The sequence below is a fragment of the Macaca fascicularis genome, chromosome 17, assembly GCF_037993035.2.
Source record: "Macaca fascicularis isolate 582-1 chromosome 17, T2T-MFA8v1.1".
Classification (NCBI taxonomy): Eukaryota; Metazoa; Chordata; class Mammalia; order Primates; family Cercopithecidae; genus Macaca; species Macaca fascicularis.
In genome coordinates this window covers 8135280-8150294 of record NC_088391.1, presented here as the reverse complement: position 1 = coordinate 8150294, position 15015 = coordinate 8135280, and the positions used below count along the sequence as shown (strand labels likewise).

General features: G+C 36.0%; 1 protein-coding gene, 1 long non-coding RNA gene and 1 pseudogene across 11 annotated transcripts in view; all 3 read right to left on the bottom strand.

The window, feature by feature from the left end:
* Positions 1–15015, bottom strand: part of PAN3 (poly(A) specific ribonuclease subunit PAN3) — a 158932-nt gene that overhangs the window by 70562 nt on the left and 73355 nt on the right. For 9 of the 10 annotated variants that reach the window (XM_074021786.1, XM_005585540.5, XM_045377071.3 and 6 more), the window contains one exon: positions 5548–5695. The exons of the other annotated variant lie outside the window; for it this stretch is intronic. Coding sequence is in view for 6 of the 9 variants with exons in the window: in XM_005585540.5 (XP_005585597.4) it covers positions 5548–5695 (148 nt within the window). In the remaining 3 variants the exon portion in view is untranslated. The remainder of the gene's footprint in view (positions 1–5547; positions 5696–15015) is intronic. 10 annotated transcript variants of the gene reach the window in all.
* On the bottom strand, positions 9703–13846 carry LOC141408956 (uncharacterized). The gene is made up of 2 exons (XR_012426778.1): positions 13762–13846; positions 9703–9854 (listed from the first exon to the last, which is right to left on the bottom strand). It is a non-coding gene; the product is annotated as an uncharacterized lncRNA (long non-coding RNA).
* On the bottom strand, positions 9929–11437 carry LOC141408955 (elongation factor 1-alpha 1 pseudogene; annotated as a pseudogene).

Below are 15015 nucleotides of genomic sequence, written 5' to 3'. Positions count from 1 at the left end.
CCTTATGACTTACAAGAGTTCACAATTTTGGACCTATACAATTCGCTGAATTGAGTAACACTTCTCTCCAGTGCCTGACGCCATCTTGTCTCTTACAAATAAATCAGTTATATGGACACACACAGAACCAGTCTGAAAAATAAAATAACTAAAAGCACTATCATATAGGAAAAATTTGTTTTCCCATTCAACAAAAAAGGAGAGGACTAGGACAAGTGGCTGGAAGATAGACAAGACAGACTTTGGTTTAGCAGAAGACTGAGTTTTATATTCAAATTGTTAAAATGTATACTGGTTGGCTGCCTTGGTTAGTTAATGAATTCCTTATATTACTGTTAAGTGGCTAAGCAGAGACTAGATGACAATCTGTCAGAAATGCCACCTCTAGACTGGCACAAGGCTGGACTATGTAAATCCCAAAGGTTTCCACTTAGATTGATAACCAATATCATATTATTGCCTAATCCAACTACTATGTAATTTAAATATATAAAACCTCCATTTCCTCATCTATGATATGAAATGCCATAGAGCTAATCAATCACGGAATTTTATTTTTTAGCACAGAACTTTAAAACTGAAAATGATCTGCTTATCCCAACCCTTCAACATTATAAGCAAATAACTACTTTTAGTCTACAACATTCATAAGTTTTGGTATTTCTGAACAAGAATGACAAACATTAATTTCCCCTTTTTCTTTCCCTTCCCTTTCTCCCTCACATATTTCTCAAGCTAAAAATGTTTTTTTAAAAAAAGGGTATTAGCCAATTTTACCCACCAATTTGGCACCATAACCTCAGGAATATGTAAGAAATGACTGTTCAGTATTTTTTAAAAACTGGATCTAAGAACATAATTTTCTTCGGATTTATTTTCCCAAAAACATACAATAAACTTGGTAATAAATGAATACAATTATTTAATAATGCTAATTTTGGTATAATAATTAAATGATTCTCCCCATATCAATTATATGAGTTTGCCTTAATAACATGCAAAAAAGGCTGAGTGGGGTGGCTCACCCCTATAATTCTAGCACTTTGAAAGGCTGAAGAGAAAGGATCACTTGAGGTTAGTTTGAGACCAGCCTGGAAAACAAAGTGAGAACTCGTCTCTACAAAAAAATTTTAAAGAGAGTATTTTTAATTGGCATGTGTCTGTAGTCCCAGCTACTCAGGAATTTGAGGTGGGAGAATTGCTTGAGCTGGAGCTGGAGGCTGCAGTGAGCTAAGGCCATGCCACTGCATTCCAGGATGGACGACAGAGTGAGACCCTCTCTCTAAAGTAATAATAATTTACAATAAAACGTATCTAATGATTAAAAAATAAACCTGCACTATTTTCATCTTGAAGGAATGAATATTGAAAAATGCTGAAAGTCACCGTGACTCGTTTTCTCATTTATAAATCAGTGATGACATTTGCAAATACAAGAACTCACCTCTGCCCCTCCCAAGGGCCCACACATAATAATTAAGCAGAAGGAGAGATGCTCAATTTCTGAGACACAACTGTGCACTAAACCACCAAATGATACACAAGAACACTACCCAGAAATGTGTGCTGTTCCCACTGCACTTAAGTCACTTTCAAACACACTGTGGCACTGCAAATTTGTTAACACTGAGGTAATTAAATCTAAAGTACACGAAGACTTAGTTAACTATGTCTACTATTAAAAATACTTGGGAAAAAAATTCTGATGAAAAAGGACATTCAGCAATTAGTTCTCATGATAAAATTACTTTTCGGCCGGGCGCGGTGGTTCACGCTTGTAACTCCAGCACTTTGGGAGGCCAAGGCGGGTGGATCACGAGGTCGGGAGATTGAGATCATCCTGGCTAACACGGTGAAACCCCACCTCTACTAAAAATACAAAAAATTAGCCGGGCGAGGTGGCGGCGCCTGTAGTCCCAGCTACTCCGGAGGCTGAGGCAGGAGAATGGCGTGAACCCAGGAGGCGGAGCTTGCAGTGAGCTGAGATGGCGCCACTGGACTCCAGCCTGGGGACAGAGCGAGACTCCGTCTCAAAAAAAAAAAAGGCTTTTCATGACACAAAAATTAAAGTATAAACTATTATTTCATATACTAAGCACATTCATAATTTGGTTTCCAGAGATCTAGTCAAAAAAACCCTCTGCCTAAGCAAAAGCTAGTAGAAAAATGTATCTTTAGGCTATGTGTTACTTGAAAGTACTCTTACTACATAACACTCTGGAAATTAGTCTTGTTTAAGTTGTGTTAAATCAGTGGTTCTCTGGGAGGTGGAGGTTGCAACGAGCAGAGAGAGCGCCACTGCACTCCAGCCTGGGCAACAAGAGCAAAACTCCGTCTCAAAAACAAAAAACAAAACAAAACAAACAGTGGTTCTTAACTTTTGGAAGGCTGTGAACCTGAGAGAAGATAATAAAAGCTGTTGCCAGAGAAAAATGCATATTTTAAAATAAAAATACGCATAATTGTAGGGATTCTCAAAGACAAGCCCAAGTGCCATATCTTTAGTATCATTAAAACAACTACCTTCACAAAAGACACTTAGAAATGCAGCTACTGTTCTAGGTTCAATGTGCCTAACAAAACTGTATCTCTAAATCCTTGATTCCTTAAATTAAAAAAGAATAAAATGGGTATGTATGCAATTTTATAGAAATAGATGCCACATATTTTAATGTCTTTTAAACCTAATCAGCTGTGATTAAATTCAAATATTTGTATAAAGTTTTATTTCTTACATTGAGACATACACAAAAATATGATTTATTTTTTCTTAAGTGATCAAAACAAATTTTAAAAAAGCAATGTGATTCACTCAGGGTCTCCTTTGTGCCAGGCATTATGCCTTTGTTCCTCATAATTTGAAGAAACGCACTCTTAATATCCACTCAACTTTGCTCAAATATTAGGCCAAAATAAATTGGCCTAAAAATTTTGACAAATATATTTGGTCAAAAATAAATTTAGAGACGTACTTTCCCATACATAATGAAATGACGTTACCCTAGTTTACATAAGTGTCAAAGTATTTAAGGTTTCATATTTTATAGTAATTTGATACTTTCAAGGGCAATAGTTTTGGGGATAGAAATTTTAAAAGAAAATTAAAAACTTGTAACTGAAATTAATGAGTTACACCTATAATAGCAAGCATTAAAAATAAACTAAATCACCACTAACGTAGGTAAATAAACTCTGTATTTATTCTATAACCTTACAATGTAAATGTCAAGAACCCTTCCTTAAACAAAATAACATTTGTAGGTAAGAAATGATGGAAGACACTGAGAGTACAACGGTTTTTCCGAAAGGCAGACTCAAAAGTTTTTTTCTTTGCTCATCTCCAGAGTGTTAAGCCAATAACCAAACAGAAAAAATAATTAATGCAAAATCATTCATCATTGTTAAAAAAATTTTAACTGACTTGTCATGTGAATGAAGAGCACTTTTAAAATAATAGTTACTAGAATTCAAGAATACATGTCATATGATATAATGACCTATTTCCAACGGTTCCAGGGAGTGATTCCTTGCATCGTTAAGAGGAGCTAGAATAACCATTTAATGCTAGGACTATGTAGAAGAATAGTTTTTCAGCTAATTTAACTTTTAAATTAATTAATTTCACCCTAAGTTTCAACTGGGAGGTCCAAATGGGACCAATGAATATACCTACCTCCAAATAAGCTGATACCTATACCATAAGCATTAATGGATTTTTTTAAACTGAATGTTTTTAAATTTAAAATTCCCTTTAATATTTTTAACTCCTCCAACTGAAAAGGCTAATTTTTTCCTGAATGGCATGCCTAAATTAGTCTCATGAAATAAGTTAACAAAATGTTTATTTCTGATACGAAGAAGGAAGCATTGTTAGACCAAAATAAATTGGCATGTAATTACGAAGGCCAAAGTTTTCTGATTGCTATATGGATCCCATTATTGCGGGTGCTTTGGAAAGAGACGTGTAAAGTTGAATTACAACACTGCTCAGAAGTCTAGACAATGCCTGTCTAAGAAATTTTAAAATGTGTAGCTCACTTGTAGATTATGCTCATGTAAACAATGCAAACACACCTCAATGAAAGAAAAATCATAGTAGTACATTACTTACAAAAAAATGTTTAGGCTACCAGAGATAATTCAATTCTGACACTGCTTTCTAGGGAAGAAAGGAAAATGCTTACAAATTTAACTGAACCTGAAAAAAAATCAAAGTAGAAGAAAAGGTAAGGGAACAAGTCGGGGGAGAGGAGTGGAAGGGAGAAGGGTAGTTAAGACAGAAAGAATGGTGGGGAAATGTGCTGACAAAATCCTTAGCAACACAAGGTTATTAAGCTCTGAGTACACTGATACTTTAATGCTAAAACAGATGCTCTACTCCCCTTTATCTTTATCTTCTCCCATTTTTCGTCCCAAAGAGGTCCTTGAATTAGATATATCAGTATTTAAATCAAAGATTTACTTGCTAATTGGATTAAGCCCTGGAGGCAGTACCAGTTCCCAGCTGATCTAGATACATCCTTTGGCTTTTAGTGGGTATATATATTTCATTTTGTTTCTGTTTTTTTTTTTATGTCCAAGACCAAGTGCTGATTTTCCTGTATAGGTTCTAGAGGCATAATTTGTGTGTGCAACTCAAACATTTGACAAACATAAGATACCAATCTGCTCAGGACTTACTACTAATTAAATATGATTGTGCATATCACCTTGCTTTCCAAATCAAGGTATACAGCAGTGGGGATAAGTGATGTTAATTTTAAAAATTTAAATATTTTTATATTAAAATAAACATTATGGAGTAATAGATGCAAAAATCTGCATGAATTCGTAAGATAAAAACGAAGACTGCAAAGAATCATAGATTTCTCAAAGGGTCGCACTGAACTAGGCCTTCAGGAATTCTGGAGTACAAGCACATTTGCTCAGATTCTTCTGTCATTATTGGTGCACTTGGCAGAAGATGACTAAAAAGTGTTTTCTCTACTGCAATGATCCCTTATGTAATACATTTTTTTTCCTACTACTGTTTATAATACTTTACCCAATTTAAAATTACTACTATAGCATTTATAATCAAACATCTGAAAGGGAATACCATCTAAAGATGTAGAATGATATAAATTATTTTTTAGAGAGTTAATACAAAAGGCATATGTAGATACAAAAGGCATATGTAGATCTGAGGCATATGTACATAAATATTCCCATTATTTCTGATGCCTTTATAAGTTTTAGTGAAACAGCACGAAGTTTTAAAAATAGAGAAATACAAAAAGATAGATTTTTTTCCTAAATAACCATTTTCCCCTTTAAATTTTTTTGTGAGTTTTACATATAAAAATTCTTATATGTAATTTCATTCATATTTAAATTTTACTTTAAAATTCTCAACTACACATTTGGCCTATGGTGCCAAAAACTAGAACATAAAGCTCATAATTTGTTCAAGTGTGAATCATTCAAGTATACAATTTCAGTTCTGATAGTAAATGGTGCTTACAGATTTGGTATCTGGAACTCACTGGAAATAGTTACTCAACTTACCTGGTGCTAATCCAGCAGTAGCAGGGCTTCCCATGGATGGGTGAGAGAAAACTTGAGAGAAGGCAGACATATTTGACTGGGACACGTTACTCAGCCTGGAGGTTGATCCTCCTTTAGGAATAAACTCGCTTGCAGTAGGATTTGGTGTCTATTTAAAAATCAAATATAGTAAGTTAACACACTTTAAGCCAAAAAAAAGACATTGAATCTACTAGGCATATTCCACAGTGCTTTATTTACTAAGTAAAATATATTCTTGAAAGGATTAACAAGTGTTTTAGGTTCCATATTTTGGTAGGTCATAATTAAATTTCTTAAAGGAAATTTGATCATCAAACTTGAAGATTTTAATCATTTCATTTGCAGAATTTTAACCTTAGTAATGTGTAAAATTTGTCTTCATTATCAAGCATGCATCATTACCAAACTACTATGTTTTAGAGAACCGGGAGGTTGAGATTACCTCAAAACTGAGCGACAAGTTTCGAGTTTAGTATCTTTAAACCACTTCTACCAAGATAAAGGTCAAAACTGTTTTCTTCCAATATTAATCACTTTCTTTTTTGTAGTTACTTCAAACATTTCCCTAATAATATGGTATCATGTATTTAAGTAACAAAGTAAAGGTTAGAAAAACATTTAAAAACAAGGCAAATATGGGACGAATCAAGATATAAGAAAAACTAAAGTGATCCTAATGCCCATACAGTACCATGTGTGACTTGTTACACTGAAAAATATTTGGCTATGAGATTACGTGGAAAACATCTTTTTCACAGTGGTACTATGCTACAACTCTTTATATATTCAAGTGGCATGGTATTTTTAGCTTTAAGAAATACTAGAACATATGAGACTATACGTAAGAGTCATAAAAAGTCTACATATTGTCCACATTAAATTTCCACAGGAGGCAGAAATAATAGCTTCCCCATTTAATATGAATGAGTTAAGAGTTCAAAATACTGCCAAGTTAGAGTTCAAAATACTAGATCTGGAAGGTAACAAGTCACCAGGCTAACCCAAATGTAAACTCCAAAACGAGTATTATCAGCTATGTGCCAGCTAAAGTTAAATAAAAGGTGATAAAATATAGAACAAATGCTAAATCTGGGCTTAATTAAAATATACTAGAACTACGGAATCAATCTTTTACTGCCACATTTAAGGCACGAATTTCTGAAAAAGTAAAATCAGGCCTGAGGCTATATTTTCCAAAGGGGAAAAAATCCTCTTTTGTGACTTAAATGTATTTTTAAAAAATTTCCAATTGTAACATTCCCCAAAATAGTGGTATGTTCTCTAAACGGATGGCCAATTCCTTGATTTCTGGAGGAGAAAACAAGCCACTGCATTTTACTAATGTAGTACCTTCCTAGTTATAAGGGAACAAATGGCTACCAACAGAATGAAAAGTATGACAGGGCCAGCATGTCCCAGTTAAACCTAAGTCTTAGAAGTTGAGGGTCAAGATAAAAGCCATTGATATCGTAATAAAAGAGTCCAAAGTGGCTAGAGACATGGACTTCGGGATTACGTAGGATTACTAGGAGACACCAAAATTACATAAGGAAAATAATACACAATATGAATATTTTTAGAATGTTCCTGAGAAGCAGGTATTACCCACTTTCTATTTCACATATAACCTATAATTACAGTAAATAACAGACCGATTTTAAAAATGAGTTTCTCTAACCTTATTATTTTGAAAGCCTATTTTTATTATTTTTGAGACCCTGTAAAGGGGAAAAAGGAGGGGGAGGTCCATCCTACCTTTCATAAATTACAAAGGACCTCCAAATATGTATGAGTGGAAGTTATTAAAATTAACCTAACTATTAAGATTTACACACAGAACTGTAACTTCTACAGATTCAATAACCATGGATGCCGAAATCTACCCAACAATGAATTTGAATTAAGAACTGACAAGGATGACCTAAAACCCTACTTGTTTCTTGATTTAGTATTCCTTGATTTGGTGGTTTGAGAGTTTGTTTTGTTCAACTGTGAGCACTTGAGATTAAAGATAAAATAATTTAAATGGCAGAAAAATAATTATGTAAGATTCAGGTACAACGGCACACACAAAAAATCTTTGATAATATAAATTAACTGTAGCCAGATCAGAGAATGATCGGATACATTTAAAGTACAAATCAGAAATTAAGACCTTACCTAGAATACTTTTTCATGATAAAAATCTTTAAAATAAGATGCAACAATAAAGATACATTCTTAAAACTTCTTTAATATTACTGGTTTAAAATATAAATCTTTTTTTAAAACTATAAAATCTATTAAAAATAGCATAGGTATATATTTTTAACATGTTAAGAATAATTTTTTGAAAGATAAGGCTAAACAGGTAACTAAAACAAGTATCACATTAAAATGAAATACCTGTTCAAAAAAGAGACTATTTTTTTCAGGTTTAGGAGGCAAAGGTTTTATCTAGGATTAGAAGACATAAGGACTTGAGTTATATAAATTATTTGACTAACTTCAACAACAATAAGGAGTTTGGCATAAATAAGAAAAATAGAAATAAAAACATTAAAGTTTTACTATCCCTGCCCTATGTTTGAATAATCCTTTCCTAAAGACATAGATATAATATTAAATTTTTGGTTTCTGTAAATATACAGATATGCAGTCATTTATATTCATAATTAAAACCCTAATTTACATTTATACTTTAAATAGTTCCAAGTGGACATTTTAAAAAATTAATGTTCATTCAATAGTCTTAGATTCTCATACACTCAACTTTACCCCACAATTTTCTTTTCTTTTTTTTTTTTTGACATGGAGTCTCACTCTGTCGCCAGGCTGGAGTGCAGTGGCACAATCTTGGCTCACTGCAACCTCCACCTCCCAGGTTCAAGTGATTCTCCTGCCTCAGTCACCCTAGTAGCTGGGATTACAGGTGTGCATCACCAAGCCTGGCTAATTTTTGTATTTTTGGTAGAGGCGGTGTTTCATCATGTTGGCCAAGCTGGTCTCAAACTCCTGGCCCCAAGTGATCTGCCCACCTCAGCCTCCCAAAGTGCTGAGATTACAGGCGTAAGCCACTGTGCCCGGCCTGCCCCCCAGTTTTCATGTCAAAAACAACCAAGTGCTTCTCATATAGGGAGTTCTCCAAAATGACATCATCCCCCAACTTTCGAAAATGATCCCTACCGCTACCATCTAGACCCACATATAATTAATCAAGAATCCTGACCGTTAACTTAAATGTTATTGTAATTATTTTTTTTTTTTTGAGACAGAGTTTTACTCTGTCACCCAGGCTGGAGTGTAGTGGCATGATCTCGGCTCACTGCAACTTCTGCCCCCCAGGTTCAAGCGATTCTCCTGCCTCGGCCTCCAGAGTAGCTGGGATTACAGGCGCCCACCACAGCGCCGGGCTAATTTTTGTGTTTTTAGTGGAGACGGGGCTTCACCATGTTGGCTGGGCTGGTCTCGAACTCCTGGGCTCAAGAGATCCACCCACCTCGGCCTCCCAAAGTGCTAGGATTACAGGCGTGAGCCACCACACCTGGCCTAAACTTTTTCTTTTTTTAAATTAGATGGAAAGACAAGAAGTTTCTGTTGAATAATAACAGAACATAAGATATGTAACATTACATTGCATATATGGCTCAAAAAGGCCTATAAGAAAAAAATAGTTGTCATACAATGATGGGATGAATAACTCATACAATGATGGGATGAATAACTCAGAAACTACTAATATTCCTGAATACTGGTCAGGGTTATTTTAATCACATAGCAAACTCATAAAACCATTGGACAGCTCCTTAAAGAGCTCAGCTTGCTTTACCTGTCTTAAAGGCTTTGTAAATTGGTATCAGTAATCTTTCTATCCTCTGAATGAAAACCTAACCTGGTGACTTTTTCTTTTATTTAAGATATGATTGACATGTAATACGCTGTACATACTTAAAACTTTGGCAACTCCTGACACAGGTATACAACCTTGAAACCATTACCCAAATCAATATAATGACTATATACATCATACTAAAGTCCGCACAGGCCTCTTCTAAACCCCTCCCTCCTTTCCACCCCTCTCTGCTCTCTGTTCCCAAGTCTCCAGGAAACCACTGATGAGCTTTCTGTCACTATGAATTAGTCTGCATTTAAAAATTTTTCATATAAATGGGTCACACATATATATGTGTTTTTTACCTGGCTTGTTTTTTTCTCGCTGAACTTTGTTTTAATGGGTCTCAAAATTCTGTGACAGAATTTCAGTCAAGTTGTTTCCATTAAAATGTACTGATTTAAAAAACTAGTAACTTAACCACATGCAAAAAAAAAAAAAAAAAAGAAAGAAAAGAAAAAAACAAAAATGAATTAGTTCACAAAACATTCTCCTTTCCTTCTGAAGGTTTTAAGATGCACTGTTATCTTTAACCAGTCTTTTACAATTAAACTTAAATGGCCAATTGAAACTAACAGTCCTGAGACCATTCTTCCACCACTGATTAAGACTAGAGTGGCAGGAATTAGGGATAATACTCATTTAGCCTTCTGAGATTTCTGGGCAAACCTGGTGACCTTGCCAGCTCCCACAGCCTTCTTGTCCACTGCTTTGATGACACCCACAGCAACTGTCTGTCTCACACCTCCAACAGCAAAACGACTCAGAGGAGGATGGTCTGAGAAGCTCTCAACACACATGGGTTTGCCAGGAACCATATCAACAATGGCAGCATCACCAGACTTCAAGAATTTAGGGCCTTCTTCCAACTTCTTACCAGAATGGCAATCAATCTTTACCTCCAGCTCAGTAAACCTGCATGCAACCTGAGCTGTGTGGCAATTCAGTACAAGGGCATAGCCAACACTGATTTAGCCTGGATGGTTCAGAATAATCGACTGAGCAGTAAGGTCAATTGCCTTCATTCGTGGGTCATTTTTGCTGTCAGCAGCAACACTGCCACAACAAACATCTTGGATTGACACATTCTTAACACTGAAGCCCATAATGTCTCCAAGAGGAGCTTCACTCAAAGCTCCATGGTGCATTTCAACAGACTTCAGTTGTAATGTTGACTGGAGCAAAGGTGACCACCACAATGGGTTTGAGAACACCAATCTCCACTTGGCCCATAGACACAGTACCAATACCACCAATTTTGTAGACATCCTGGAGAGGCAGGCGCAAGGACTCGTCAGTTGGACAAGCTAGTGGAAGGATGCAGTCCAGACCCTCAAGCAGTATGGTTCCACTGGCGCTGCCATCTTTACGGGTGACTTTCCATTTGAACCAAGGCATGTTAGCACTTGGCTCCAGCATGCTGTCACAATTCCAGCCAGCAACTGGCACAAATGCTACTATGTCAGGATTGTAGCCAATTTTCTTAATATAAGTGCTGACTTCCTTAATGATTTCCTCATCTCTCTTCTGGCTTTAAGGTGGCTCAGTGGAATCCATTTTGTTAACACCAACAATTAGTTGTTTCACACCCAGTGTGTAAGCCAGAAGGGCATGGTCACCAGCCTGCCCATTCTTGGAGATACCAGCTTCAATTTCACCAACACCAGCAGCAATAATCAGTACAGCACAGTCAGCCTGAGATGTCCCAGGAATCACGTTTTTGATGAAGTCTCTGTGTCCGGGGGCATCAATGACAGAATTTGTTGGTCTCAAATTTCTACAGGGAGATATCAATAGTGAGATCACGTTCATGCTCAGCTTTCAGTTTATCCAAGACCCAGGAATACTTGAAGGAGCCCTTTCCCATCTCAGCAGCCTCCTTTTCCAATTTTTCAATGATTCTTTTGTTAATTCCACCACATTTGTAGATCAGATGGCCAGCAGTGGTGGACTTGCCTTGAATCTATGTGTCCAATGAAGACAATGTTGATAAAAGTCTCTTCCCATTTTGGCTTTTAGGGGTAGTTTTCATGACACCTGTGTTCTGGTGGCAAACCTGTTGCAAAAAAGCTGATTGGCTTCTTTCACTCAGCATAAAGATTCACCCATGTCACTGCATCTATCAATACTTCATTTGTATCGCTTACGAGTATTCAACATTATCAATATACTACAATTTGTTTATCCTTTCATCCATTAGATACTGAGATTGTTTCCAGGTTTTGGCTATTACAAACAAAGCTGCTGTGAAGATCTGTACACAAGACTTTGTACACAAATACATGTTTCATTTGTATACAAATACACGTTTCGTTATTCTTGGTTAAAAACGTACCAGTGAATGATTTGGGCATGTAATACGTACGTATGTGTAACATTTTTAAGTTAGTAAACTGTTTTCCAAAGTAGTTGTGATTTTTTTTTTTTTTTCTTTTGGAGACAGGTTATTGCTTTGTCACCCAGGCTGGAGTGCACTGGAAAGATCACCGCTCACTACAGCTGCTCAAGCAATCCTCCAGCCTAGTTGTATTATTTTATTATGTCCACCAGCACTGTATAAGAGATCAAGTTGCACTATGTCCCATGCTTTGGTTGGTCTTTTTCATTTTAGACATTCTAATAGGTGTGTAGTGGTATCTCATTGTGGTTTTAATTAGCATTTCCCAAATAACTTATTTGTCATTTTATATCTTCTTTGAAGTGTTCACATTTTTTGACTACTTTTATTGAGTTTTGAAATTTTCTATTACGAAGTTGTGAGAATTCACCAAATAGTCTGGATTGAAGTCCTCCCCCAACCCCCGCCCCTTTTTTTCGCTTTTTTTCAAAAAAAAAAAAATCTTTTGACACAGTGTAAAACTCATAAGAAATGTTACCTTTCACCTCGTTTCATGATAGGTAACATCTTACATAACCATAGTACGTTTTCAAAACCATAAACACTGGTGCAATAATTTTAGCTAAACTGACGACCTTGTTCGAATTTTACCAGTTTTTGAGTGCAAAAATGCACTCAATTTGACTGCATTTTTGCAGGATATTTTTCCAAGTACGGAATTCTAGGGTGACACTTTTTTTTCCTTCCTGTATTTTAAAGACACTGTTATACTGTCTACGATTTGTGTTACTTCCAGTGAGAAATCAGCTATCAGTACTGTCGTTTCTTAGCATCTGCAGGAGATTGGTTCCAGGACCCTCCTCCAGTCCCTCCACAGATACCAAAATCCACAGGTAATCAAGTTCCTCATATTAAATGCCTAATAGTTATATGTAGTCTATGCACATAGGTGTATACTCCTATATACCTTAAATCATCTCTAGATTACTTATACCTAATGAAATACAAATGCTATATGTTACATGGTATTTATTATTTGTATTATTTTTATTGTTGTATGATTTTTTTTTTTGGTGTTTAGGTTTTTTTTTTTTCCCGTCCATGATTGGTTGAATCCAAGAATGTAGAACCCATGGATATGGAAAGCCAATGGTATAGCTGTTCCGCAAAAATGGTTTTGTTTTTTGGCATGGCTGCTTCTTTGATGCACCTTGGTGTAATTTTCTTCATGTTTATTTTGCCTGTGATTCACTGGACACCTTGAGTCTGTGGGTTTACAGCTTCATCAAGTTTGGAAAATGTTGCCCAATATTTCTTAAAATACTTTTTCTCTACATCCCACCAGCCCCATCAGAACTCCAATTATTCAGATATTAGGTCACTTGATGTTATCCCATGGCTCACATTTTCTCTGCATGTGGTTTTTTGGGGCAGTTTCTATTGCTATGCCTTCAAGTTCACTAAACAGTTCTGCAAGTTCTACTGCCATTAATCCCATAAAACATATTTTTCATTTCAGACACTATAGCTTTAAACTTTCGAAGTCTGATTTGGATTTCTCATATGTGTAAATATGTTTCATTCCTGTACTAACATGTTTAATCTTTCCTCTAAGCTTCCTCAACATATGAAATAGTTATAATAATTATTGTTGATGTTCTTATATAACTATCTCTGAATCATTTCTGCATCAGTTTTGAATGATTATATTTTCTTTTCTTTATGGGTCTTACTTTCCTTCTTTGCCTGTTTGGTAACTTTTGATTACATGGTAAATAATGTGACTTTTATCTGCTGGGTGGTGGATATTTTTGTATTCCTGCAAACCTGGACCTTTGCTCTTCGTTGTAGTTAAACTGCTTAAAAATTAGTTTGATTCTTCCAGGTCTTGCTTTTAAGTTTTGTTAGGAGGAACCAGGGAAGAATTTATTCTAAGGCTAATTTGACCCCACTACTGAGGCAAATGCCTTCCAATTAGCCTTACTTGGTGCTTCGTGAGTTATGAAGTTTTCCATGTTGGCTGGTGAGAACAGGAACTACTCCGGGTCATGTACAGATCTGAGGATTGCTGACTGTGATCTTCTTGGCAACTTCTTTTTCCAGCTCTGGTAGCCTCTTCATTCACATCCTGAATTCACATCAGCTAAAGATTCAAGAGGGATCCCTTAGCAAATTGCCAGAGTTCTCTCTGTATGTGAGCTCTCTCCTCTTCAGTATGTTTTCTTGTACGCTATTGCCACCTTGGCCACTGTGGACTTCCAGTTTGGTCTCCTCAATTCAGACACATCAGCAGGCTCCACCTGATGTCCCCCTTTCTGTACAAGGTTGGGAAACTCTCCCAAGGTAGTAAGCTGGGTTAATCACAAGGTTCACCTCATTTGTTTTCCATCTCCCGGGGATCACTGTCCTTCACTGTCTGATATCTAATGTCTTGAAAACTGTTGTTACATATGTCTTGCTCAGCTTGTTAGCTGCTTCTGAAGAGAGAGTAAGTCTAATCCCTGTTCTTTCACCTTGGCCAGAACTTAGTGGTAATGTTTTGAAAACATTAAGGAATTCTCTGACTTTGAGTTATCAATATATAAAATTTAGCTAACTGTTTTTGGTTAAACATCCAGTAGTAGAGAGGCAAGCTACAAGTATCATTTCAAATAACTTATGAGCAATTCAGTCTACTTTCTTATAAAGTTGGTTTTTCAAGTTTTGTTGTGCTTTCCTTATAATCTCTTTCCTAAAAAGACAAATTATGTCACACGCACAGTACAACTAACTGTCCTTTTGATAATGCCCACCACAACTTTGAAGCAACAAGTCAGAGAGTCTATTTTACATAAATATTTCTCCAATACAATTATGTCTACCCATGCCACTGGGAGTGACTTGGCAACAGCAATGAGTAGTGAATTATTTGGAAAAGCAAAAGAGAGGGTACCAATAATGAGAGAGAAAGATAGGCCTGCAGAATTTTTTTTGCCTTGTTAAAGTGATCTAAAAAGACATAAAAAGATGAGACCCAGACAGGCACGGCTGCTCACACCTCTAATCCTACAACTTTGGGAGGCCAAGGCGGGAGGAGTGCTCAAGGCCAAGAGTCTGAGACCAGCCTGGGCAACAAGAGACTCTCTCTCCACCAAAATAAATAAATAAATAAATAAATAAATAAATAAATAAAATAAAATAAAATTTTTTTCATTAGCCAGGTGTGGTGGTATGCACCTGTGGTCCCAGCTATTCAGGA